This window comes from Cyprinodon tularosa, unplaced genomic scaffold, assembly GCF_016077235.1.
Source record: "Cyprinodon tularosa strain WSP-4 unplaced genomic scaffold, ASM1607723v1 ctg25, whole genome shotgun sequence".
Classification (NCBI taxonomy): Eukaryota; Metazoa; Chordata; class Actinopteri; order Cyprinodontiformes; family Cyprinodontidae; genus Cyprinodon; species Cyprinodon tularosa.
The window spans coordinates 1,455,084-1,482,367 of record NW_024038928.1 but is presented as its reverse complement, the minus strand read 5'-3'; the positions used below and the strand labels follow the sequence as shown (position 1 = coordinate 1,482,367).

The following is a 27,284-nucleotide window of genomic DNA, read 5'->3' as shown; positions in this document are numbered from 1 at the left end:
GCGGCTGGATTGCGCCCCTTTCATTGACTGGACTGAACTGTTAAACAGAGTGTCTGTGATTGGGGGGTGCCCTGCCCCCCTCCTGTAGTTGCAGATCCTCAGCAGCTTCACTTCTGTTCTGTCTCTTTATGTTTTTATTTTAATAAACTTTTTGAACTTTCCTACTGGCTGTCTCACCTTGAATATTGGGTCCATCTGTCCCGTTTTATAAGAGTGGAGGAACATTAAAATTTTGAGTTCCCCATAAAACTCCCTGGCCATGCTTTAACTGAACCTGTACCTGTCCCTGGTGATGGAAGCAGTATGTCAGATGGATGAAACTCCTCCCTTTCCTCAGTTTGCTTTCTTCTGTTTGCAGAAGAACTGGTAGACCTTCTCCTAAACCTGCTTCTTTGTTTGTGTTTGTACCTGTCAAATAACACAATGGCTATTGGAGCTCTCCATATCTGCTAATACCAAAGCTAGACTGATCCTTTTACTTTTGTTTATAGAGTTTAAGAGAGTAAATGTAGTCCCAGTCTCAGAACAGTTGCCATTGCCTCTTATGGAAGACTGCATAGAGAACACTGCAGCAGCTACCCGTATAACAATAGATTTGCTCAAAGGGTACTGCTGCTGCTGCTACTAACATCCAGAGTGTTTGATATTTTAGCTTTTGTTACTCCAGACCATTTCTGAATGTACACAGTGATGGGCCTTGGCAAGATACGTTTGTGAACACTAAGGTGGAGGCCATTTTGGACTACCCAGACTCACCTAAAGATATGAAATGTGCTGGTTCTTGGGTTTGGTTGGCTATTGTAGGTGTTTCTTTCAAATGGTTGTGGTTCCTCTCACTTATCGGTATAGTCAAAAATAACCCTTTTTGTGGACTGCTATGTGTTTACATCCATTCAACTGTGCCAAGCTTCATCTTCGCAGTGCGCCTGTATTGGCAGCCCCTAATTACAACAAGCGCTTCAAGCTGGAGGTGGATGCAACTGCTACTGGTGCTGAAGGAGCATTCCTACAAGATTGATGAGCTGAGATCTTTCATTCCTTTTCCCACTTTCCAGGTAAGCCTGTCTTTTATATTGCAGCATTTTAAGGTCTATGTAGTTATCCTACTGGTTATTGAACTAGTTTGTAATAACTGAACTTTTCAAATAGACCTAATGTTTTAAAGTCGGCCACAAAGACGAAAGAGACAATTTACCCTCACACTGAACTTCAATGGTCCCAAAAGCTACACTTACCTGATGGGTTCCCTCCATTATCTCCTACCAGATCTACCTACAGTATTATGCAAAGCTGTGCAAAGCAATTTTTCCCTTAGGGTTTAGCTCAGAACAGCTGACAATGATATAAATTATTGTTTTTGGTGTGTACAGAAGCCTTAAGGTTGTGTGTGTTTGAGGTGGTAAATATGTATTGTAAAGTTGAAGCTGGTAATATTGGTTTTCCTCATGCCTTATAATTATTCCTGAAAGAAAAAAACATTGTTATCTTAGAGGAATAGTCTCAATTTTACACTGCTAATGCTCCTGATAAGAAAGCCACATTACTTTAAACTTGGCTTATTCTTAACTCTTAAAGGGACAGTAACCTTTTAACACCAGCCTCACCCTGAATATGGGGCAGCTGCTGTGCAGCTTCAGTGTGGGCATGCTACAGGTCATTTAGCTCTCCTTGATTGATCACTCAGACTCCAGCTCTCTTGTTGCTGACCGCCACTACCTGTTCCTATCTGCAGCTCCCGTTCCTTCCCCTCCAGTTCGATCTGCCTGCCAACTCTCCACTGCCTCTGAGACAGCTTCCAGACTCAGTTCACTCCCTTCATTGGAAACTCATGACTTGGACGCACACATTCTCCAGCCTGAGCCTTCATCCGCCAACACTGCTAGTGACTGTGTCCCCCCCAGGGATTCCCTGTCCTTTCCACATGCTGCTTTGCTGAGTTTGTAAATAAAACATCAAACTTCAATTCAAATCAGTTCAGTTTATTTATATATCGCCAATTCACAACACATGTCATCTCAAGGCACTTAACAGTTCAACCAGAACATACAGTCAAATTGATTCAAAGTTTTCTACCTAAGGAAAACCAGTTGATTGCATCGACTCATTGACTTAAAGGCAATCCCTCACACTAAGCATGCTTCTAGTGACAGTTGAGAGGAAAAACTCCCTTTTAACAAGAAGAAACCTCCAGCAGAACCAGGCTTAGTGTGCCATATGCTGAGGCTGACTAGGGTTCAAGGAGACAGAAGCAGAGATACAAAAAGCAACTGTAAAAGGCGGTGTTGGGATCTGGAGCTGTTCCACCCTTCTCCAGCAGAGTGCGCCGTGGATCCTCCTGAGCTGAGCCTCCAACACACCAGAGGCGCATCTCGTCATCAGAGGATCCTCTCCCTTTATAACCAGCCTTCAGACCTTGCCTCAACGCCGCAGTGTTTATCCAGTTTGGTTAGCACCTGAGCCTAGCATCTCCTGAGAATCTTCGTTGTTTCTGATCCTGATTGGATTCTAATCCCTCCTTGTCTCTGCTTTCAGGAATCCAGTTTCCCTTGTAAGCTCTGGATGAGCTTAACCTGCTGTCATCCTCACAGACTCCAGTGAACCTGCCCCAGGCCTGAACCAGTTCCAGTGTTTATTCCATGTGCTTGTGCTCAATAAACTTTGTTAAACTTTTCATCTGTTTCCGTGGTGTTCTGCATACTGGGCTTTTCTAAAACCCATCATGACAGAACACTGCGGCCAAACACAAGGCCCAGCAGATCACCTCTGTCGTCGGTTGGAGGAGCAAGATGCTCAAATCCAAGGACACGCTCAGGCCCTTCGTGAGTTGAACACCCACATTGAATTACAGGACCAAATGATTCAAAGCTATGCTAACTACATAGACAGTGCAAACGCCACGTCGGCAGCGCAACCGTTTCCGGGTCCAGTTCCGCCTCCGAGGTCACCGACTGTGACGTCATCACCTGAGTTCCGCCCTAGTCTTCCTGAAAAGTTTTCAGGTAATATGAAGGACTGCAAAGGGTTTTTGTTTCAATGCCGTCTAATTTTTCTGAACTCTCCTGGCAGTTTCCCAACTGATCAAATGAAAATAACCTTTATTCTGTCCCAATTAACCGGACGAGCCCTTGAGTGGGCGGAGGCAAGGTTCACCTCCGAAGACAGCCTCAGCTGTCAATTCTCTGATTTTGTTTCCGAATTTTCCCAAGTATTCAACCAAGAATCTGACCAAACAATTGACTCTCGTGCTCTTTTGAACCTTACACAGGGAAATTCTTCTGTAGCGGATTTCTCCATCAACTTCCGGGTCAAAGCCGCAGCTTCCGGATGGAATCAATGTGCGCTAAAAAGTGCTTATTTCAAGGCTTTAAACGAAAATATAAAAGATGAACTTGCAACCCTCGACGAACCAGCTACACTAGAGGAATTAATCCGCCTGACTATTAGGCTGGATAACGGAATCCGAGCTAGAAACAGCTCTAAAACAAGGAATCAAGGGTTTTTTGAATCAGCCCCTGCATCTAATAATGCAACTGTTTTTTCTGCTCCCACGGAGCTCGTTTCCAAGCCGAGGTCTAAGACCCAGTCACTCTCTTTGCCAGTTTAGGCCTCTCATACAGTGGAGACGGAAGCCGAACCCATGCAGGTTGGACATACAAGGCTAACTCCTGAGGAAAGGTTGAGACGTTTCAGAGGCAAGCTATGTATCTACTGTGGTGAGAATGTCCATTTCATTGCTTCATGCCCTGCTAAATCAAAAGCCGGGGCCCGTCGGAGGATCTGAGGAGTCTGACGGGCCATGTAAACTCTGAGAAATCTCCTCATCTGATGCTCCCAGCCACCTTGTTTTTCTCAGATCAGAATCTTACATTGTCCGCCTTCATGGATTCAGGTTGTGAACGGAATTTGATTGACTCCAACCTGGTTCAGCAGCTACAAATTGAAACTATTCCTTTAAGCCAGCCTCTCAGTGTCTCCGCAATCGATGGGAAGAGACTCCACCAGGTTACCCACCAAACGCAAACCCTCGAGCTGTTGATCTCAGGTAACCATCGTGAAACCTTAAAATTTTTTGTTCTTCCCTCTGCATGTTCTCCTTTGGTGCTTGGTTTTGAGTGGCTCAAACGACACAACCCCCATATAAACTGGACTGATCGCCATATAGAATCTTGGTCGACCTCATGTCATGAAACGTGCCTCCGTTCGGCAGCTCCCGCTGTGAGGTCTCCTAGAGGCGGGGGGGAGATGGACTCTCCTGACCTTACTTCTGTCCCTTCCGAGTACCATGATCTGGCTCCTGTCTTCAGTAAGGTCAGTGCTACGTCCCTTCCACCTCACAGACCAAATGACTGTGCGATCGAGCTATTACCAGGAGCTCCCCTACACAGCAGTAGACTTTACAATATTTCCAAACCTGAACATGAAACAATGGAGAAATATATTAACGAGTCATTAGCTGCTGGAATTATCCGTCCCTCTTCTTCTCCGTTGGGTGCTGGTTTCGTTTTTGTTGGCAAAAAGGATGGTTCACTAAGACCTTGTATCGACTACAGAGGCCTGAACCAAATAACTGTTAAGAATAAGTACCCACTTCCATTATTAGCATCAGCCTTCAAACCAGTACAAGGGGCTACTGTCTTTACTAAACTCGACTTAAGGAACGCCTATCACCTTCTCAGGATAAGAGATGGAGATGAATGGAAGACAGCCTTTAAGACTCCTTTGGGCCAGTTCGATTATCTAGTCATGCCTTTTGGTCTCACTAACGCCCCTACATGTTTTCAAGCCTTGGTAAACGATGTTCTCAGAGACTTTTTGAATGTGTTCGTGTTCGTCTACATCGATGACATCCTGATTTATTCTAAAGATCTTTCTGAGCATAAGAAACATGTCCGCCTGGTCCTGCAAAGATTATTGGAAAACAAACTTTTTGTTAAAGCCGAAAAATGCGAGTTTCATCAACCATCACTCACCTTTTTGGGGTTTGTGCTCGAGGGCGGGCAGGTTAAGCCATCTGAAGAAAAGATAAAAGCAGTTTTGGAGTGGCCGGTACCTGAAAACCGTAAACAGCTGCAGAGATTCCTGGGTTTCGCCAATTTCTACCGAAGATTTATCAGGAATTACAGTCAGACAGCTCTTCCTCTAACTTCTCTAACTTCAGTCAAAAAGACCTTCCAGTGGACCCCCGAGGCACAAGATGCGTTTGATAAACTTAAGACTTTGTTTTCCAGAGCCCCACTGTTAATCCAGCCCGATCCTTCAAAGCAATTCATCCTCGCAGTGGACGCTTCCGACTCTGGTGTAGGAGCTGTATTATCCCAAAGACTCGATACAGATCAAAGAGTTCACCCATGTGCTTTTTTTTCTCGTAGACTTTCCCCTGCAGAGCAAAACTACGACGTTGGTGACCGTGAACTCTTGGCCATCAAACTGGCATTGGAGGAGTGGAGACACTGGCTGGAGAGAGCTGAGCACCCGGTTCTTGTATGGACTGATCACAAGAACCTAGCCTACATCCAGTCTGCCAAACAAGCCAATCCTCGTCAGTCAAGGTGGTTTCTCTTCTTCTCTCGCTTCAATCTCATAATCTCTTACAGACCCGGATCCAAGAACATCAAACCCGATTCTCTCTCTCGTCTTTATTCCACTGATCAATCCGAGACGCCTGAACCTGTTCTTCCCGCTTCCTGCACTGTTGGAGTGGTTACCTGGGAGATCACCGACCTAATAAACTCTGCCCTGGCTTCTGAACCTGACCCAGGTAACGGTCTTCCAAACAGAACTTATGTCCCTTCTTCAGTCAGATCTCGCCTGATACAATGGATGCATACAGCCAAGTTTTCCGCTCATCCGGGGGTGAGCAGAACCATCGCCTTAATTTCTAGACGTTTCTGGTGGCCTACCCTGCACAAGGATGTCAAGGAATATGTTTTGGCTTGCCCTACCTGCGCCAGAAACAAAACCTCACATCAACCACCCTCAGGCCTGTTGCATCCTCTTCCAGTTCCCACTCGTCCCTGGTCTCACATCGCTATCGACTTCATCACTGGTCTCCCCATCTCCCGAGGTATGCCTACAATATTTACCATCGTAGACCGATTTTCAAAATCTTGCCATTTGATCCCCCTCAGGAAACTTCCCACGGCCTTCCAAACCGCCCAGCTCCTGGTTAAACATGTTTTTCGACTTCATGGAATCCCCCAGGAAATTCTTTCTGACCGCGGACCCCAGTTCATTTCTCAAGTCTGGAAGGCCTTCTGCTCAGCACTGAACTGTAAGTCTTCACTCACCTCAGGTTATCATCCACAGTCAAACGGTCAAGCCGAAAGAATGAACCAGCAGCTCGAGTCTACTCTCCGTTGTCTAACCTCCAATAACCCCACCGACTGGAGCCAATACCTCACATGGATTGAATACGCCCACAACTCTCTAAAGTCTGCTTCCACCGGCCAGTCACCATTTCAGGTTAGTCTCGGTTATCAACCTCCGCTTTATCCAGCAGACGAGAGAGAGATTTCGGTACAATCAGTCAACCATCACATCCGTCGATGTCAACGTATCTGGAGAGACACCATCGCTACACTCAACCGCTCCTCTGAAACTTCAACGCCGCAGTGTTTATCCAGTTTGGTTAGCACCTGAGCCTAGCATCTCCTGAGAATCTTTGTTGTTTCTGATCCTGATTGGATTCTAATCCCTCCTTGTCTCTGCTTTCAGGAATCCAGTTTCCCTTGTAAGCTCTGGATGAGCTTAACCTGCTGAGCTTGCCCTCTGAGCCAAACCTGAAGACTCTTCTCTGGATTCCCATGCTGCTCTGGACTAAGAGCTGGAAACCCAAAGCCAAGGTCTGCCCTCAAGTTAGAAGTAAGATGCTGAAGCGATTATTGGACTCTGCTGAACTAAACAGTCTCTGGACCCAACAGTTCCTCTCTCAAAGCCAAACCCGGACACCTCAAGGTATCAATCAGAAACTCTAACTCAAACTCATCTGCTCCCAAGCTAACTGAACTATCATCCTCACAGACTCCAGTGAACCTGCCCCCAGGCCTGAACCAGTTCCAGTGTTTATTCCATGTGCTTGTGCTCAATAAACTTTGTTAAACTTTTCATCTGTTTCCGTGGTGTTCTGCATACTGGGCTTTTCTGAAACCCATCATGACAGGCGGCCCCATCCAGGAAATACACAGCCAGGCAGATGAGCCCTGGGCAGGCCCACACGTCTGAGGATGAAGAGAGCACATCAAGCCAGTCACAGTTAGAGAAACAGGGCTACACTCAAAAACAGGCAGAGCTCTAACATCTATAAACAAACGTGTCACGGCCAAACAGGAACAGACCAGATGGAGCTACTTTTAGGAAAAGCAGAGAGAACATTTAAGATTTAAGTAACAGATTCTGCAGGGTGGGAGAAGGGAGATAGAACAAAGCAGAATGATGAAAAAGAAGTCCCTATGTCCTCCAGCAGTCTAAGCCTATAACAGCATAACTATAGAGATAGCTCAGGATAACCTGAGCCACTCTAACTATAACCTTTATCAAAACCTTTAAAGCAAAAAAATAAAGGGTTCTCCTTTTCAGAAACCCAAATCTGGTCACCCTATTTAAGGCTTTATTTGTGAGAAAAGGAGGATTTTGAATTGTATTCTGGATTTAACAGGGAGCCAATGAAGAGAAGCTAAGATAGTGGAGTTATTATCTCTCTTTTTAATATTCATCTGAACTCTGGCTGCAGCATTTTGGATCACCTTTTAATGACAGTTTCTGGACTTCCTGATAGTAAAGAATTACAATAGTCCAGCCTAGAAGTAAGAAAAAAATGTTGGATGTTTGAGATGTACAAGTTCAATGAAAAAAGGGGAGGTGAGGGGGATTGTAGTGATCTGCTGGAATAATGGAGCACAACATTTTAAAATGAACACATCAAACAGCGAGTTAGAAACAATGTTACAGTGAGAAATTATAGATGAACTGATGAATCTTATGAGGCCATCTAGTGGTGAGCTAGTGAACAGTAGATTAATTAGTCTGCTGTTAAGCAGAGATTGGCTCAAGTCCAATCTAGAGCTACCATCCTGCAATTTTTGATGCATCCAATGTTTAGTGGCTCGTTACCATGCCTCTGCTGAACTAAATGAGGGGATGAGCCTTCAGATTCAGGTATGTTAGAGAAGAGATGCATCAAACAGTTACAGGATGGTAGCTCTTATAGACTGGACTTGAGCAGTGTTGATCTAGAGCAGAGGTGTCAAACTGGTTCCAGAAAGGGCCATGTGGCTGCAGGGTTTCTTTCCAACCAAGCAATAGCACACTAGACTCTAGTCATTTCATCAAAATGAGATCAACTGAGTCCAAAATCCCGGATGATTTTGAAATTCCCATCGGACATTATTTTTAGGTATGAAAAGTAGGACATGTCAGGGAAAAAGAGGACGTCGGTCACCCTACCATATCAACAATCTGATGTTTCAGTGAGTGAGTGCTTGTTGCTATGATGCGTCTTTACTCAGCAGATTCGCTCGCTGTAAACCAACCAATCAGTGCAGAGCTCATCTAAATATTCATGATCATACCATAAAAGGAAGAAAACCTGTCGTTCCATTCTAGGGCTTTTAACCAGGCTTGCATTAGGGCTCATAGAACAGCATATATGCCATTTTCAGCCCAACCAATGTTACATACCCTATTCAGAGACCTAAAGGACCAGCACATAATACCCTATAAAATCATTCTATTACCCCTTTAAATAAGCTCAATGAGTTCAATAAGTTGATAAAGAAGTTATTTTCTAGTAACTCCTTTAGAACTTCTGTGATGATTTTACAGAATATAGTGATATAAGAATATTATGGAAATTGTCCAGTTGTTCTATAAAACACTCCTAATGATGATTCCATTTCAGTGGCTCTGCTCAGTCTAAGCTTTAACAGACCTTCATTTTTTTTTTGCAATTAATGTTTAAAACTAATTCCAGACAATGATAAACATTTATCTTTAAGCTAAATACCTCTGAATTTTACTAGGGTTTTGAAAAATATAGACATTTTTCGACATTTTTTTTTTTTAATTAAGAATTTTCACCAAGAGTCTTTTTCTGTGTTGGAGCTGCACAGCGGTGCAGTTCGTAGCAGTGTTGCCTTGCAGAAAGACCGTCTCAGGTGGTCTCAGGTTCTCCATGTAGGACAGTTACAGTATATTTCACTGCTGTCATACACCAGGAAGACGACTTCTGACCAGACTGGACAATCCTCCCTGAAAAAGACAAAACAAGTCTAAATTTGATTATAAATGGAGGGTAAAATTGAATCCAAAGAGGTTTATGTGGGTAATGTGGAATCCTTTCATGGTTTGGGGTCAGACATTGGTTATTTTCACACCAGAGATGTTTAGATGTTTTCTTTTTAATGACCTCTGGTCAGTTTCCTCATTGATGTGCTTTGTATGGATGTGAACTCAGTGATAAATACACTAGAGCGTAGACCAGAAGAACTGCATCTAGACCTCCTGATCTGATCTCCGTTAGACACAACTACCTGGTCTACCCTGCAAGCTTGAGTGAAACTCCTTCCCAGATGTGTGTTGCATTGTGAGAAATGGAGTAAAACGTTAGAAGCCAAAATTAAATGGAGTGCTCAGCTGGATGAACAATGAGGTCCATTTCATCACTGATTTTTGGGGCTGATTATTATATTTCTCATCTCCTAAATATGACTCAGAACAGTAAAAATGTTCAAATATTTCAGCAAGCAGCTTATTAATCTACTGCTCAGATAATTTCACCTAAAATGAAAGCCCGAAACTCGCTAACAATATTATTGGGGTCTCTGTGTTTTCTAACATTTGGTTCTGCTTCTCAGGAAACATCTGAGCCATGAAGAGGAGTAAAGCTTTAGTGGGTTTTCAGTGAGAAATTCCTGTTTGCTTGGAAATTTCTCTGTTTCAAAGTAATCTAAACCAAATAGAGCAAAGTAACAAGTAAAACTCAACTTCTGGATTAAACTAAAGAAACTAGAGGTATGAAAAACTCCTCTCATTGTGTAACATGTTTCACTTTGGGGCTCAGCCACTAAATTAAACGTTTTATAATCTTTATGTTTTTATTATCTCTTATCTGGACAAATCAATAATTGATCAGTATTGATAAAAACCTTCCTTGGTCACCTCACACCACTGTTTAAAAGCACCTTAATCCTTCATCCTAACCCTTTTGTTTATTTACTGGATTTAACTCTTTGAACTATTTAAAGCTGCAGCTACAATATGGAGGCTGTCTTGGTACAAAATAGCTTCTGCAACTTCCAGCATCAGCTGTCTTGTCAAGTGAAGATGAGGTTTGTTTACACAGATAATTTCATAAATAACAATAATACCGGAGCTGGTGTGAGCCATCAGAATTGACAAAGAATCTGGGACAGGAGTCAAAACATCATTAAAAACTGAGCGAAGGTTCAGTTGCCTCCATTTTAAACCTGTTTAGTGACCATGATCATGATGACAGAATTTAAAGGCAGAGATCAGAGTTACGTTTCGTTTAGGATACAGGCCTGCTGTCGTCATGTTTGTTAGGTTTCAGTTATTGGTTTTCATTTTGGCATCTTGTTCAAACTGTATTTGAGAGACAGTTTAAGATTTTAAATGAGTTTGAATGTAATGTAAGCTTTTCATTGAAAGGTAATTTGGAATGAAACATCTGGTTACTTTAGTAAATTAATCCTTACATCATGGAAAACTTGGTGTGAATATGGGTGCAACTAGGTGGAAATAAATGCTTTTAGAAGGCTTAAAATTATTTCAATATGTTAGTTGGTTAAATTAATTTAATTTGAATAATCATCAGAGAAAATAAATCATTAAAATGCTTGACATTTTTTTATTTTTGCAAATTTTATTAAATGCGTAGTTGTAAGCCATACAAAGAGCATCCCAGTGGTGCCCAACAAAGTTTTAGTTCAGGAGCTCCACCAGGGTTGTTTACTGCTTTTATTTATCAATATATACATGTATGTATGTATGTAAATGCATAAATTCTAAATTAATGTTATGACTTCCCTTTTTATTATTTTTATCTAGTATTACGTTTGTCAATTTCCATTTATTTTACTGGCAGCTGATTGTTTTCTCTCTTTAATGGAAGGGTGTGTAAAATTTCGAGCACAACTGTCTGTAGAAGCTTATGTTGGTCTATAGCCCAAAGATGTAATCTTTTAAAAACATATGAGAAAACAATGGGAGCTAATTATTTTTATTAAATTCTTATTATTATTTTTATTACCGGTATTATTATTCTTTAATATAACCGTCAAGACTTAAAAACTACTCTCACCCCTGATGAGGACATAGGTTACCTCCTTTCCAGGTGACATAAATATCATTCGGATTAATTTTACAATAGATTTATTACTTATTTCTTTTTTCTTACCATATTTGTTTTTATGAATATTGTCCATTTTCTACCAATAAAAAGCTTCTGCATTTATCAAAAAATATATTTATGCAACAGCCATAGTTGACATTTAGAAATAAAACCAGCTAACAAATGATAGTATTAAAAAGCTCATTCTTTAATCGTGTCTATATACTAAATATATCATCTAAATAACCAAAAGATTCTGTTTAATGTTTTCTAATATCTGGAGTAATGTTTATCTGTCGGAAGATAGATAATGTTGACTAAACTGAGCTTAAGTAATAATGACTTTAGATCAATACTTGCCGCGTGTTTGTCTTGTTGCGTTTTCCTTCCTGATCATCATCCAGACGACCAGAGTAAAGATCAGAATAAAGCTGCTGAAGACCAGTGGAGCCCAGTCTACATAAAACCACATAAAACATTGTTGTCTAATAAGAACAGTTTTTTGGATAAATTAGTTATTTTCTTCACAGTTAGTTGAAGCTTACATTGACTTTGATGATCAGAACTTTCTGCCTCATTGAACCAACAGAATGTCGTCAGGTTAACATGTAGAGTCTTCTTTCCTACAGGGTTGGCTGCTACACATCTATAAGACGAGTCTCTGTCATTTCTGTAGACAGTGATGGGTAAAGAGACAGCAGAACTGCTCTGGTTCAGTATCTCCTCATCTTTGTACCACAGCAGAGACGTCAGATTGTCCACAGAACAGATCAACCAGCAGATCTCAGAGCTCACAGTCAGAATTTCTACTGCAGGAGTCGGAGGAGCATCTGCAATAAATACATGGAGATCAGGAATCAATCATAAGAATAAGGAATTTTTTATGTGCACGTGTAACAGTTAAAAATGCACTTCATTAATTATTGTTTTTAAATGATGTTATATGAAGCTTTTGTGATCTTATTTAGCAATGTTATTTTGCATTATTTAATTGATTTTCCCTGTGAGAATTTCCTCTCTGTACTCTGTCTCTTTTTGTCCCTCCAGGGCTCCTGTAGGTCTTTCTGGCCCTCATACCTTCTCCCTTCCACTTCCCTTCACAATGCTGTTGTGCACTGCTGCGGGTAAAGTCGTGGTAAAATTTACTGATAAAGTTATGTATCTTATGTGAAAGTAGCCATATATGCTGAAGTCTGTAGTAAATATTATTTACTTTTATTTAATCTTATGTTGTGAGGGGTGCTGCAATGAGGTACAGTGGTTAGATCTACAGTACTGCCATGCAGCCAGAGGGTTCTGGGTTTGATTCCTGTTCTCCCCATGCATGTGTGGGTTCTCTCTGGGTACTCCAGCTTCCTCCCACAGTATAAAAACATAACTGTTAGGTTAACTGGCTTCTCTAAATTGTCCTGTTTTGTCTCTGTGTTGCCTTGTGACAGACTGGCGACCTGTCCAGGCTGTACCCAGCCTCTCGCTCGTAGACTGCCATGACCCTGACAAGGACTAAGTGGAAGAAAATGGAAGGATGGATGTGGTGAAGCTGTTTTGACCTTTATTATGAGATTCACTTAGTTTTTGTTGTCATAGGCTGTTTCCCAATCTAACCTCTCATCACTATATAGAGCGGGGACTATATGTGAGCTCAGTTAACTCTGTTCGGACGCGAGTCACTTGGAGTCACCTGACTCCAGCTCCCCACAGTGCCTGCACCATCTTTGTTCTCTCTCACACCCTAAACAGATAGCATAATCCTTTGTGAGGATAGGTCTCTCAAAGCATTCTGAGATATATCTGCTTGTCTAGTGACCATGGTTGCATGCTACCTTTAAAAGTGCATCGTGAGAAAATTTGAGTACACTGCTTTTCATTATCTAGACGTTTAGACACTAAAAAAATGGTGTAACCCATCGGCGTCGCCAGACCCCATTTACTGGGGCACGTGCCCCAGTATAAATGAGCTGTGCCCCAGTATAAATCTCATGAATATTTGCAACAGTGATACATTTTTTTAATGCATCAATTTAGATAATTCCAACGGGAGGAGACGTATATTTCTACTCAAATGCGTACAGTAGCAAGTGTGTTGTTAACTCCAAATTGAGGATGAATTAGCGCCCTCACGTCAGCGCATGTCTCTGCATGAACTGCAGGTAAACTAACGTGCTGCTCTCAACTGAGTTGGATGGGACACTGTGCGGCCTCGACGCATGTTTAGTTCTGGTAACGTTTCTTACCTGTCAATTTTATTATTTTCCCAGTGAAACCACATGCTTTATAGGCTACTAACTAAAAATTACTGGATTGGTTTGTAGATGGATATCAGGAAATTCCGCACACGAAGCAGAGACAGGGAAGCAGTAAAACAAGATGAGAGAGGGAGGTAAGGTCCCGTAATGAATTAGTGATTTAATGTAACCAGTTACATTAGGAATGTTATAAGCAATATGATAGATATTTACATAATTATAGATTTACGTTTTTTAATGTTTGCTGTAGAGAATGAGAATGAAGGTGCTGGAGTAGGAAAGGGAGGAGGAGGCGAGACTGACAGGCAAGAGACAGGTGAAGGACAGGAGAGACAGGACCATGAAGGTGATGAGGGAGCAACAACCAGCTTCCACAAACAAGAAGGGGACATTAGTGACTTAGGGGGAAACATGATGGTCCTAAACAAGTGAAGTTATCCCACTATCCCCAGGACAAATTTGGAGTTAAAAAAACTTTCATTTAATTCAAAATGGTTTGAAAGCTTTTTATGGTTGAAAAATAAAGCTTTGTCATCAAGGATATGCAGTGTGTTTTCAACTTGCTTGATAACATCATGTTCCCCACACTAACGCAGGTCATCCAGATCTCCCTCACTATCCCAGTCTACAGCTGGAGGGGTGAAAGGTCATTCAGTGTGTTGAGAAGGCTCCACACTTGGCTGAGGTGCACAATGGGACAAGACAGGCTCCATCATCTTGCTATTTTATCAGTTGAAAAGGAAGAACTTTCTAAGCTGAGTCACAGTCTAGTGATTGACCGCTTTGCAAAAATTAAAAATAGGAGGTACACTTTAATGCTCAAAAAATAAAAGAAAAACTTAGTTCATGTTGAGTTAACATTTCCCCTGAACTAAAACTCTGAAACCTAGAAATTAATGATTACTTCAGAATGTGTAACTTTTTATTTTTAAAGTTGGTGATGTCTTATTTTTTATAGCTGCAATGTTGAAAATGTTCATGTTTGTTGAAACAAATATGCTCTTACACTCATTATTATCTCAACTGGTAATTTTGGTAGGAATGTATCAGAGTGGGGCAGTGTGCTTGTCTGTATTTGTGTATGGCAGGAGGGGCATATGCGGTAGGGGGCCAGTGCCCCAGTAAAGCTTTGTGCCTAGCAACGCCCCTGGTGTAACCACAATACAGTGGTCTGTATAGGGGTTTGGGTGGATGTTCAGCCAGAGCCTTTGTATCTGTCGGCCGCACTCTGCTATCTAATATGTACTAACGCCAGACAGCTTGTTTAAAAAAAGTGACCAGAGGGGAATTTATGGTTTTTTAAATCTTTTCTGCAGGCATGTTTTAGTTTCTTTTTTTTTTCTTCTGGCAAATATTCCAGAATCCTGAAAAGTAAACATAAGTAGAATCTTATATTCAAGGCTAAAAATGAAATTAAGTCTAATTTATGGTCTGATTATACTGAGATGTTGTCACTCACCATAAACTGTTAGATTGTAGGAAGTATAGAAAACTCTTCCTTTTTTAGAGTCAATGGTATAAATTCCTGAGTCGCTCCTCTGCATGTCTGTGATCATAAAGAGTCCAGAGTTTTTGCTCCAGTGAAGTTTGTTCATGTAAATCTCCTCAAAAGTCTGAAGTTTTCCATCATTTATTGAAGCAATGATTTGTCTTCCTTTTGAAAGAAATCCAAACTCCAGCAGAGGATCTGGGAAAGTGAGGTTTCCACCAATTATTCCAATCAGGTTCTTCTTTACTTCTTCAGCTGCAGATAATCTCATCATCACTGTAAACACCAACAGATACAGACTGATTAACACTAAATTCACTAGAACAACCACTGACACAGATAGATCTAAATAAAAACAGGTTTTAACGAGATGTATTAATTAGAAAAAGTTTAACCATAGTGCTGTATCCATGTTGTTTATTACAGGTTCACTTTAAAGCTTTAACCAAAGGAAAACTGATCTGTTTTTATCAGAACTAACATATCTGAGGACATTGGCTACCACTGCTGTATAAAATAAATTAAACATCAGACATTTATCTAACAGCAACTGTTACATTATTGCTACTGTAGATCTAGAACATTAAACAGAAACAGTTTTTTACTCACAGATAGAAAAGAAAAACATCCTTAATGGGCTCTCCATAACAGACTGAAACATTATGTTATTCCTCTGCTACAGAGCTCAGTTTGACTCCACTCCCCTCACATGGTTCTTAGTTCTAAGACTTACAAGCCCCTTCAAAGTAAAAGTATCCTTTATAACTGTATTTTTGTCCCTTTTTTCAAAAGAAAAACAGCTTTAAAATTAAAAACAGAATGCATCTACAAGATCTCATTATTGTGAGCTCTGTTTCACAAATGTATGATTGAAAAATAAAACCTTACAAACATGGATATCCTGTCTTTTTACTGTGCGTCTAACAATTCATTCTTATCGTCCTTTAGACACTATTCTAAAAAGCTGCATTTCTACTGCAGTATTCAAAACAAATACAAACACCCTGACTTTTTGATGCAGCACACTTCTGTTAAAAACTGTTCATTTAAAGGAAAACATAGTTCTTCCTGTTTAATTAAAAGTTACACTGAGTGGTTTGAAAAGGCAGAGAGGACGTTTACCTGTTAGTCTAAAACCACGTTAACCAAAGTGTGATCTGCAGTTTGCTAAGGATAGTACAGAGACATAAAACCACTATGTTCTCTTAAACTGTTCTCTAAATGTTTCTGCAGAAAGTAACAACCAACAGCTAATACGCCCTTAAGCCGCGATCTCCTCTTAACTTTTTTCTTTTACAGAAATAAAAAAATAAACAGAAAAATCCTCAGTTAGCTGAAGGGTTGGCGGTGTAGCTCAAAAAACATATGGAGGAAGTGTTGCATTGTGGGCTGAGTGTCAGACTCACTATTTAGAAAAAGTAGGCAACAACCTGGGGCCCCCTGCCAGTAAGTGTCCCTGCTAACAGCACGCCTTGGTAATAATACATGGTCAAAATGAAATAATATGATTTACAATCAAAATAATGACAAAAATCGTGTCACAAAACACCATAAGCATCTCCTTCTCCCTTTCTCATTAGGATCACTCCATTCGTTTATGGCATAAAGGGATGTAGTGATCCCTCCCATCATTTAATCCATCCAGAGATGCACTGTGAAAAAGACAGGGAAGGAAAAGGGTTTAGAAAAGTGAGTTTTAAAAGTAAAAAAGTAAAATAATAAAATGTATTTGTGCAAAACCAAAATATTCTTATACTGAATTATTTCGCAATAGCACCAAATCCCATGAAAGATGTAGATGTTTGGTTAAAAGATGCATTAAGTTCATCCATCCATCCATCCATCCATCCATCCATCCATCCATCCATCCATCCATCCATCCATCCATCCATCCATCCATCCATCCATCCATCCATCCATCCATCCATCCATCCATCCATCCATCCATCCATCAGGGTCTCAGTGGGGTTGATGCCTATCTCTAGCAGTCTACGGGTGAAAGTACATTTATATGTTAATCTGTGGTATGACTCACCCCACTGATCACTAGGGAGAGGTGAGAGGGAGAGGTATAGGAATCCATTAAATAATTGTAGATTTAGATTTTAAGTTTAAACTGTTTTTTTTATTATTATTTGCGAAAGAGCCTGTCAGTCGCAGCATATATCAAACTGCAGTTTCAGATCTGATAGAGTCGATCTTTAAAGTTTAATAAAAATAAATAAAATGTCTGAGAAGAATAACCATATACGGTAATCTGGGTTCAGTTCCCATAAGGAACTATCTGTCACCTAAGTACAGATGGCTCATATTTTCATGATGTTTGCTTTGTTTTGTAAATGACAGTCTTTGCTTATAAATCGTTGTAGGAGCTTTTCAGACCCAGTCTTTTGCATACACATATTTTGAACTTTTATATCCCTAACCCTGACCCCTGCCTCCCATTCTACTTTTAAAATTCTGGGAACCATAATTAAACCTGCAGAGACTGAAGACTCTGTTAGCAACATAAGGAACAATCATATCTCTGGTACGAGATGGAGCATGGTTATTTAGGGCTTTATATGTGATAAGGAGGATTTTAAATTCCATTATGGATTTAACAAGAAGCCACTAAAAGGAAGCTAAAATAAGAGAGATCTGATCTCTCTTTTTAATCTTCTGCAGAGCTTTGTCAGCAGGAATAATGGAGCACTACATTTAAAAATTAACACATCAAACAATGAGTTAGAAGCACAGTTAAACTGAGAAATTACACTCACCGGCCACTTTATTAGGTACACCCGTCCAACTGCTCGTTAACACTTAATTTCTAAGCAGCCAATCACATGGCGGCAACTCAGTGCATTTAGGCATGTAGACATGGTCAAGATAATCTCCTGCAGTTCAAACCGAGCATCAGTATGGGGAAGAAAGGTGATTTGAGTGACTTTGAACGTGGCATGATTGTTGGTACCAGAAGGGCTGGTCTGAGTATTTCAGAAACTGCTGATCTACTGGGATTTTCACGCACAACCATCTCTAGGGTTTACAGAGAATGGTCCGAAAAAGAAAAAACATCCAGTGAGCGGCTGTTCTGTGGGCGGAAATGCCTTGTTGATGCCAGAGGTCAGAGGAGAATGGCCAGACTGGTTCGAGCTGATAGAAGGGCAACAGTGACTCAAATAACCATCCGTTACAACCAAGGTGGGCAGAAGAGCATCTCTGGACGCACAGTACATGGAACTTTGAGGCAGATGGGCTACAGCAGCAGAAGACCACACCGGGTGCCACTCCTTTCAGCTAAGAACAGGAAACTGAGGCTACAATTTGCACAAGCTCATCGAAATTGGACAAAAGAAGATTGGAAAAACGTTGCCTGGTCTGATGAGTCTTGATTTCTGCTGCGACATTCGGATGGTAGGGTCAGAATTTGGCGTCTACAACATGAAAGCATGGATCCATCCTGCCTTGTATCAACGGTTCAGGCTGGTGGTGGTGGTGTCATGGTGTGGGGAATATTTTCTTGGCACTCTTTGGGCCCCTTGGCACCAATTGAGCATCGTTGCAACGCTACAGCCTACCTGAGTATTGTTGCTGACCATGTCCATCCCTTTATGACCACAATGTACCCAACTTCTGATGGCTACTTTCAGCAGGATAATGCGCCATGTCATAAAGCTGGAATCATCTCAGACTGGTTTCTTGAACATGACAATGAGTTCACTGTACTCAAATGGCCTCCACAGTCACCAGATCTCAATCCAATAGAGCATCTTTGGGATGTGGTGGAACGAGAGATTCGCATCATGGATGTGCAGCCGACAAATCTGCAGCAACTGTGTGATGCCATCATGTCAATATGGACCAAACTCCCTGAGGAATGCTTCCAGCAGCTTGTTGAATCTATGCCACGAAGAATTGAGGCAGTTCTGAAGGCAAAAGGGGGTCCAACCCGTTACTAGCATGGGGTACCTAATAAAGTGTCCGGTGAGTGTAGCTGATTAAGGCAATGAGGCCATCTAGTGGAGGGCTAGTGAACAGTAGATTAATTAAGAGAGACCATTCATCAATCTTATTATTTTATTTACCAAGAAAGTATCTATTTTCACATTCAGTTTTTACTATTCAAGTCTGACTGCAAATTAAGCTGTACTGTCTAAGATATCCCATCCTCCACTTTTCTCGGTCATAAAGAAAATAATGCAATAATGCTACGTTTTCTCAATATTGGTTTGTTAAATAAAATATCCTGAAAGTCAAAGACTGCGTTTTTTACTTCAATTGATTTTTGTGGATGCTACTTTAACACCTTTTTTTTTTACTTGATTTAAACAAAAGAGATTATTATCGAATAACTGGTCAAAGATTATTGAAGTACAATCATTGGGGGAATAAACTATGAAGCTGTATATGAGAAGGAGCAGAGCAAACTGTTCCTCCTAAGGAAGTTTAAGTTTTTCAGTTTGCAGCAAGTCTGTTGTTGAGACTGTGATCTATTCTGCCATCATCTGCTGGGGTAACAGATTTTAAACTAGCATTTTTATAAAGTTCCTAAACAGTAACCCTTGCTTCCTCTAAACAGCAATTCTCTTTTCCACAGAAAACCAACCCAAGTGATAACGGAGAGCAGCTGTGCATAGCCTGGAACAAATAGCCACATACCAACTATTATAATACACAATGAATATCCAATAAATAGTTTTAAATCTGTGTATGCAAATTATTTTCATGTGCAAATTAAAGTGCAATGCTAAATAAAGTGTCATTACAGTAAACAAGCTGCGTTTATTTAATAAAGTGTAAATGTACCTTTAATGTGCTACAAGTTATTTACATAAATAGTCCCAGTCATGAAGAGCTCTTCATTACACTCATGCTCATTCTGGAGGAATGATATAAAATGTTTAACCAATCTGACTGAATTGTCTCTGTAAAGTGCCTCGAGATGGCTGTTAAGAGACGCTATATAAATATACTGTTTAATTAAAATTAATTGAATTTTTAGAAAGCTATAACAAAACGACATACAATGATAATATGGTACATTGTTATTATATGGTATGTCACTGCTGTTAAATGACTTTATGAATACTACAGGTGCTGGTCATAAAATTAGAATATCATGAAAAAGTAGATTGATTTCAGTAATTCCATTTAAAAAGTGAAACTTGTATATTATATTCATACATTACATACAAACTCATATATTTCAGATGTTTATTTTGTTTAATTTTGATGATTACAAATGACAACAAATGAAAATCTCAAATTCATCATATCAGAAAATTAGAATATTGTGAAAAGGTTCAAAATTGATGGCCCCTGGTGCCACACTCTAATCAGCTAATTAACTCAAACCACCTGCAAAAGCCTTTAAATGGTCTTTCAGTCTAGTTCTATAGGCTACACAATCATGGGGAAGACTGCTGACTTGACAGTTGTCCAAAAGACGACCATCGACACCTTGCACAAGGAGGGCAAGACACAAAAGGTCATCGCTAAAGAGGCTGGCTGTTCACAGAGCTCAGTGTCCAAGCACATTAATAGAGAGGCGAAGGGAAGGAAAAGATGTGGTCGAAAAAAGTGTACAAGCAAGAGAGATAACCGCACCCTGGAGAGGATTGTGAAACAAAACCCATTCAAAAATGTGGGGGAGATTCACAAAGAGTGGACTGCAGCTGGAGTGAGTGCTTCAAGAACCACCACACACAGACGTATGAAAGACATGGGTTTCTGCTGTCGCATTCTTTGTGTCAAGCCACTCTTGAACCACAGACAGCGTCAGAAGCGTCTTGCCTGGGCTAAAGAGAAACAGGACTGGACTGCTGGTGAGTGGTCCAAAGTCATGTTCTCTGATGAAAGTAAATTTTGCATTTCCTTTGGAAATCAAGGTCCCAGAGTCTGGAGGAAAAGAAGAGAGGCACTTCATCCACGTTGCTTGAAGTCCAGTGTAAAGTTTCCACAGTCAGTGATGGTTTGGGGTGCCATGTCATCTGCTGGTGTTGGTCCATTGTGTTTTCTGAGGTCCAGGGTCAACGCAGCCACATACCAGGAAGTTTTAGAGCACTTCATGCTTCCTGCAGCTGACCAACTTTTTGGAGATGCAGATTTCATTTTCCAACAGGACTTGGCACCTGCACACAGTGCCAAAGCTACCAGTACCTGGTTGAAGGACCATGGTATCCCTGTTCTTAATTGGCCAGCAAACTCTCCTGACCTTAACCCCATAGAAAATCTATGGGGTATTGTGAAGAAGAAGATGCAATACACCAGACCCAACAATTCAGAAGAGCTAAAAGCCACTATTAGAGCAACCTGGGCTATCATAACACCTGAGCAGTGCCACAGACTGATCGACTCCATGCCACGCCGCATTGCTGCAGTAATACAGGCCAAAGGAGGCCCAACTAAATACTGAGTGCTGTACATGCTCATACTTTTCATGTTCATACTTTTCAGTTGGCCAACATTTCTATAAATCCTTTGTTTTTATTGGTCTTCAGTAATATTCTAATTTTCTGATATGATGAATTTGAGATTTTCATTTGTTGTCATTTGTAATCATCAAAATTAAACAAAATAAACATCTGAAATATATGAGTTTGTATGTAATGTATGAATATAATATACAAGTTTCACTTTTTAAATGGAATTACTGAAATCAATCTACTTTTTCATGATATTCTAATTTTATGACCAGCACCTGTATGTTTCTTTAATGAGGGGAGAAAGATGGTGTGATGAGACCTTAGTCTATATAGTGATGGAGGAATTACACAGAGCAGGTCTCTTGTTTTAGGAGGACCATTTTTTATCTAAAAACACAGCTGACAATTTGGCACAGTAACAGCAGCACTTACAGTAGGTCAGTGAGGAAAATTAAGTTATTTGCCCTCTTATTGATTGGAAGAACAGAACAGTATTTCTTACCTTTTGTGAAGCCTAGATTTTCTGGCTACCCAACCTTCATCAATTACAAATTAAAAGGATGCTTCCTTTCTGAAGCCCAACAGAGTGGAAAAGGTATTTTTAAAATAGAATTATGAAAAATCTGGACACTAGCTACAATCAATGTAAACTGAGCAAAATCACGAAACTACCTCATTCACTGTTTGTTTCCACTTTACTTTCTGATTAAGCAGTTGGTTTGTCATTATAATCAGTCTGCCTGTTCTATATTTTTTGTCCACTTGATGGCACAATAGAGCAAATGAAGGATCAGAAGTTTTGTCTTCAACGCTTCAGAAAACTTCATTAAACCATCTTTAGGGTGATAATCTGAGGGTTTGAGACTAAGTGCCCTGCAAATGCAGTCACCCCCTCCCTCCCCTTTACTGCTTTCCTGGTATGTCGTATTCAAACATGTAATATAAATGTTTTTTGAACATTATCATATAAGAGGATTTACACAAAGTTTTCTAACTATAATAAACATGAGACAAACACATGAAAAGATTATAAAAAAATAAATGAAAAAGAACACTAAATTGGTGTGCTTATGTGTGCCTACACTGGGGTTTCATTGGAAGGGGTTCTGTTGGAACTAATTCATCCCTACAATAAACAATTTCTGTGAAAACAACAAACAAACAAAACAAAAAAACCTCCAAAACTGCTACATGCTTTTATTTTCAGTAGGTGAAATTATTTTGATTGTGCATTTACTTTATAAAAAACAATCAGACAAATGCAGCTTGTCCAAAATACTGCTACCAGAGACCAACTCCCTGTTGTTAAAAGATTCTCAGGATCTAAGCGTTAAATTCTGGGATGTATAGGAACTGTTTCATTGAAAAAAATCAGATCTGTTTTGTTCAGACTACCATGAAAAGATCAGATACAGGTCGCATATGGGCCAAAAAAGCAGGGTCACCTTAGGCTGCAGTGTGAATGTAGCCAAAGACAGGACTAATGAGCTGATTGGGAGCAGATGTGAACAGAGAATTCTAGAAGGAGCTAGGGAAAAGGAGACCAACACATGAGGGCAACAGAGGGCAATCAAGAAAAAAACTAACGACTCAAATCTAAATATCCAGAAAACACAACAAAATAGAAGTTAAACCAATTAAACTAGAAAACAAATGAAAACATGGATCAAGGTGAAACTGAAAACTCAAAAGAAAACTAAAACAGAACGAAAGCCATGACAGAAAGTTCAGCTAGCTTAAGACACACCTTAAGACACACCTGTCCCCCATGCAGAGTGATGCTCCGTGTGCCTTTTTTGTTTTTGTTACTTAATTTAAGTACCGGTACATAATGAAGCAAAAACAAAAACAGGGTTCAATCAGTACCTTCCCGTGTATGGTGGCTGCAGCAATTAGATATGAGGAGATAAAAGAGATATCAAAGCTTCCTGATATTTGTGCTAAATTTCAAGAATCCAGTGCTGATAGTGAAAGATGATTTAGTTTAATGAATCATATCTAAACAGCATCCAGAAAGTATCTTTACAAGGCATATTTGAGCAACCATTGAAGAAGTCATTACGCCAGATTTGTTTAGATTCTAGTGACATTTAAATGTATTTTATAGGTTTACAGTGATGAGCAGTAGCACCGCTACATGTAGCGAAGCTATTAGTTTAACTACATGTTCCAGTAGCTTGACCGTAGCGTCGCTGCTTTATTTATCAAGTAACTTTCCAGCAGTGATGTTATTGCTCTGATCAAGTAGCGACGTAGCGTCCACAAACGCTACAAAATCCAGGGCAAAACTAAGAAATTAAACCAGGTTTTCTATTTTGAAACAACAATCAGAGTTATTCGTTGGACATTCATGCATGAGCCTCTATTCTGCCTCTTCTGTGTGTATCTACGACACATGCGCATGCGTACTGCAGTGGAACTCAAAGAATAACACCCACAGACACACGCAGACACACAGAGACACGCACAGGATGGAGGAGGAGACAGGAGCAGAGCGAGAAGATCAGCCAACTGTCCCTACCACAGCGTGGCCTTATCTTCAGAGATTATGAAACTTGTTGAATCCTCAGATTAAAAAATAAGTGTACAGATGTCTGCTTTGCAATAAAAAAAAAATGTTGTCAACATCCAGGACATCCAACACCAACCTGAGAACTCACATTCAGGTGAATCACTAATTTCCCTCCTGCAGTATGCAAGTAAAAATATCTAGCGTCAGTGTAAATCCCAACTCACTTTAGCCAAATGCTGTATGTAAATTAGTAAAACGAAAGCTACCCACCTACCAAAAAGCAGTGTGTGATGGAAAGGGACTAGCCAAGTGGCTAAGCAGAAGTGTTTAAAAAAAAAAAAAGAAAGCTTATGCAATTTTTATAATTGTAACATGAGAGATTTTCAAGGTTCTTGGCCATAGAGAGCTCATGTGGCCAAGATTAGCCATTTGTTTTACATAGCCAAACACTCATTAAAACAGTCAACTACAGTATATTTTTTTAAATAAAAATGTGAAAAATATATCAGCTTTAACTTTATTGGCACCTTTGATTTCCAGATAGTTCAATCTGATGTGTGCCACTAAGATACTCTAGTTAGAGAGCAGTAGTGAAACTTCAATATTGTATTTTCATGTCCTAGTTTACCTGACAGGATGTTTACATAAATCTGTTTTTAGGTTTTGCACAGATAAGATTTTTTAGGCATGGAGGAACAGCTCTCCCATGTATAAAAATAAATACATAAATAAATACATGTGCTCAATAAATAAATAAGTATTCAATTAATTACCCCCCAAAATACAATGAATAAATATGTAGGTAGAAATTAAATTATACGGTGAGACATAATTATATTTATCACTTAATTAGCTTCTTTATTTTTTCATCTTTTTTGTAAACAGTTTCATTTGTTACTTGAATCAACTGTTTAATTGGGGTCTGAAGAAGTTTTCTCTAAGGGAGACCCTAGAGAAATAAGATGCCTTTTGTAGGGTTTTGTTCTAAGTATTTTGAATTTTTCACAGTGCAAGTGTCTATTAATTCACAAATGTAGGTGATAATAACATGTTGCTTAACTAATAAAGTTTACTAATGTAGTAAGTCTGGAGAGCTATTGGATTTTACAGTCTATCTAAAAACACCAATATAATATATTAACATCACATACAATCAGAAACCATAAAATGGATATGTAAATTTTCTTTTACAGTATTTATTATTCCCCATTTGCTTTTAAAGTTGTGATTCTTATTATTTGATATAATGGATATATATATTTTCGAGTTTGGTGTCATCATAAAAGTGTTAGAATCTTATTTATTTGAATTAATCTGCCAACTAAACCTCAGTCTTTAAGTTCATTCATGGATATGAAATATGAAAACATTTCCAACATGTTTAAAAGTTGACACTTCGGTCCATTTTTTCAACATAGTGTAATGCGAGACCAGCGAATATAGTTTTTGTTGGGATCTGGAGGCTTGTCTACCTTTCTCCACCAGAGGGCGTCCTGAGATCTTCCTCCTGAGGGTGTGAGCTGACTTCTACACACCTGTTTCCCATCTGCTCATCATGAGGCCTTGTTAAGGAGGAGGAGGCTGACACTTCCCTGCCAGAGTGTTTGCCACTAATGGTACCAGCAAACCTGAGCCAGCTACTCTGATCTGTTTATCTGATTTTTGTGAACTAGTCTGACCCTGTGTTCTTCTACCTCTCAGATCCTGACTTATCTGGATATCTGTCAAATCCTGGAGAAAACAATCGCTGCCTGGAACCTGCCTGTCTGCCCTCCGCCTCCGCCTCAGCCTCTGCCCTCAGCCCTCAGCCTGCCGATCAGCCTCTGGACCCTCAAGGTTTCCCCCCCCTGCCGGTCAGAATACCCCCTGTTGGGTTTTAATCCAGAGAAATGTGAGTTTAAAAGATTAAAAGGAAATGATCAACACAGAGACAGGGTTTTGTGACGTCAGCCTTCTGCAGAAGCGGAGAGAAGCTGCTGGCTCGGAAAACCAGCACCTTCTCACACAGATCCCTTCATAGCCAAGCCTTTTATTAACAGTTTACAACATCAAACAGGCGGGCCTAAAACAGAAGACCCAGTAATGATTGTCGGGGAGGATGCAGGTAACAAGATAGTGTGAATTGACCAACTGGCTGGATGGAAGTCACACAACCGTGTGATTTTGCCTCATGACCTACTAGGGGTCATAAAAGTTTATGACCCTTCTGGTTGAATCACAGGATAGTTATCACTCTAACACCCCCTGAGCAGGTATTAACTCAAACCGCTGTTCAACTGCAAGCTTCCTGATCCACTCTAACCGATCTGTCCTCCTCTACTTGCTTCCTTCCCGTGACCAGCCTGACGAGCCAAGACCCCGTTCACATTTCACTGTAAAGTTTGTAAATAAACCATTTAACTTTTTCCCTGTCTCATGAGAGTGATTCTGCATGTGGTTTAGACAATTAGACCCCAACATGACAGTTTTAGGTAGACACGTGCTTTTTATTCAATTTAATTGAGTCAAATATAGAAAAATTGGATAAGGAGTGTAATTAATTGTTTCCATTTCCGTTTTTGTGCACAAAATCAGATAACAGTTCATCTGTTGTTTTCATTGTGGTCTTGGAAACAAATTCTGAGAAAACCAAAAGTTTTTGGAGTTTTATTTTTTTAATTTGATACACTGATTAAATCAGATTCAGAGTCAAACCGGTTGTGTGATACGTTTTTTTTTCTCATGTCACATTGACTGCGTATAGAGAGGCTCTGACCATGCAGGGTGAGCAGATCTCGATTTATGTAGTTTTTTTTTTTTTATTCTCTCTGTGCCACACAAATTTGAACACTGTCCCACATTTGACTGGGAAAGATTATAAACAGTAAAAAAATATATACATAGCTGCACCATGACCAGAATGCTGCACAGCATCAAGAAAAATACAGCAACAAAGCCTGGGGGACATTTTATAGGTACTGGAATAGGAAGTGAGAGGTGATTCTCACAGAGAGATCTGTGAAGTTCAAGTTTTTTTTTTTTTTCATAATAAGGGGAGTGAAACAGGCAGCGCTTACCTGCACTGTCTGCCCCTCATTCTTTTTTTTGTGAGGCTCAAAAAGGATTGCTATTTTGTATCTATTTTCTGTCCTCCTGAAGTTTTTTTTTTTTTTGTGGAGAGTGATAAGCTGTGCTTTCTACTGTCCCTGTGATTTTTGCAAGAAATTTCTTTAAAAAGTACTGTTTACTTTTACTTGATTAAAAATATGCTGAAGTAGTCCTACTCTTACTTAAGTGCAAC

At 40.0% G+C, this 27,284-nt stretch overlaps 1 protein-coding gene across 1 annotated transcript; it reads right to left on the bottom strand.

Moving 5' to 3' along the window:
* Positions 1–11,696: 11,696 nt before the first annotated feature.
* LOC119785490 (CD48 antigen-like) lies at positions 11,697–16,048 on the bottom strand. Its single transcript, XM_038288193.1, has 4 exons — positions 15,692–16,048; positions 15,053–15,358; positions 11,893–12,177; positions 11,697–11,803 (listed from the first exon to the last, which is right to left on the bottom strand). The coding sequence occupies exons 1-4, from the start codon at positions 15,741–15,743 to the stop codon at positions 11,697–11,699; spliced, it is 750 nt and encodes a 249-aa protein (XP_038144121.1). The 5' UTR covers positions 15,744–16,048.
* Between the last annotated feature and the right edge of the window lie 11,236 nt (positions 16,049–27,284).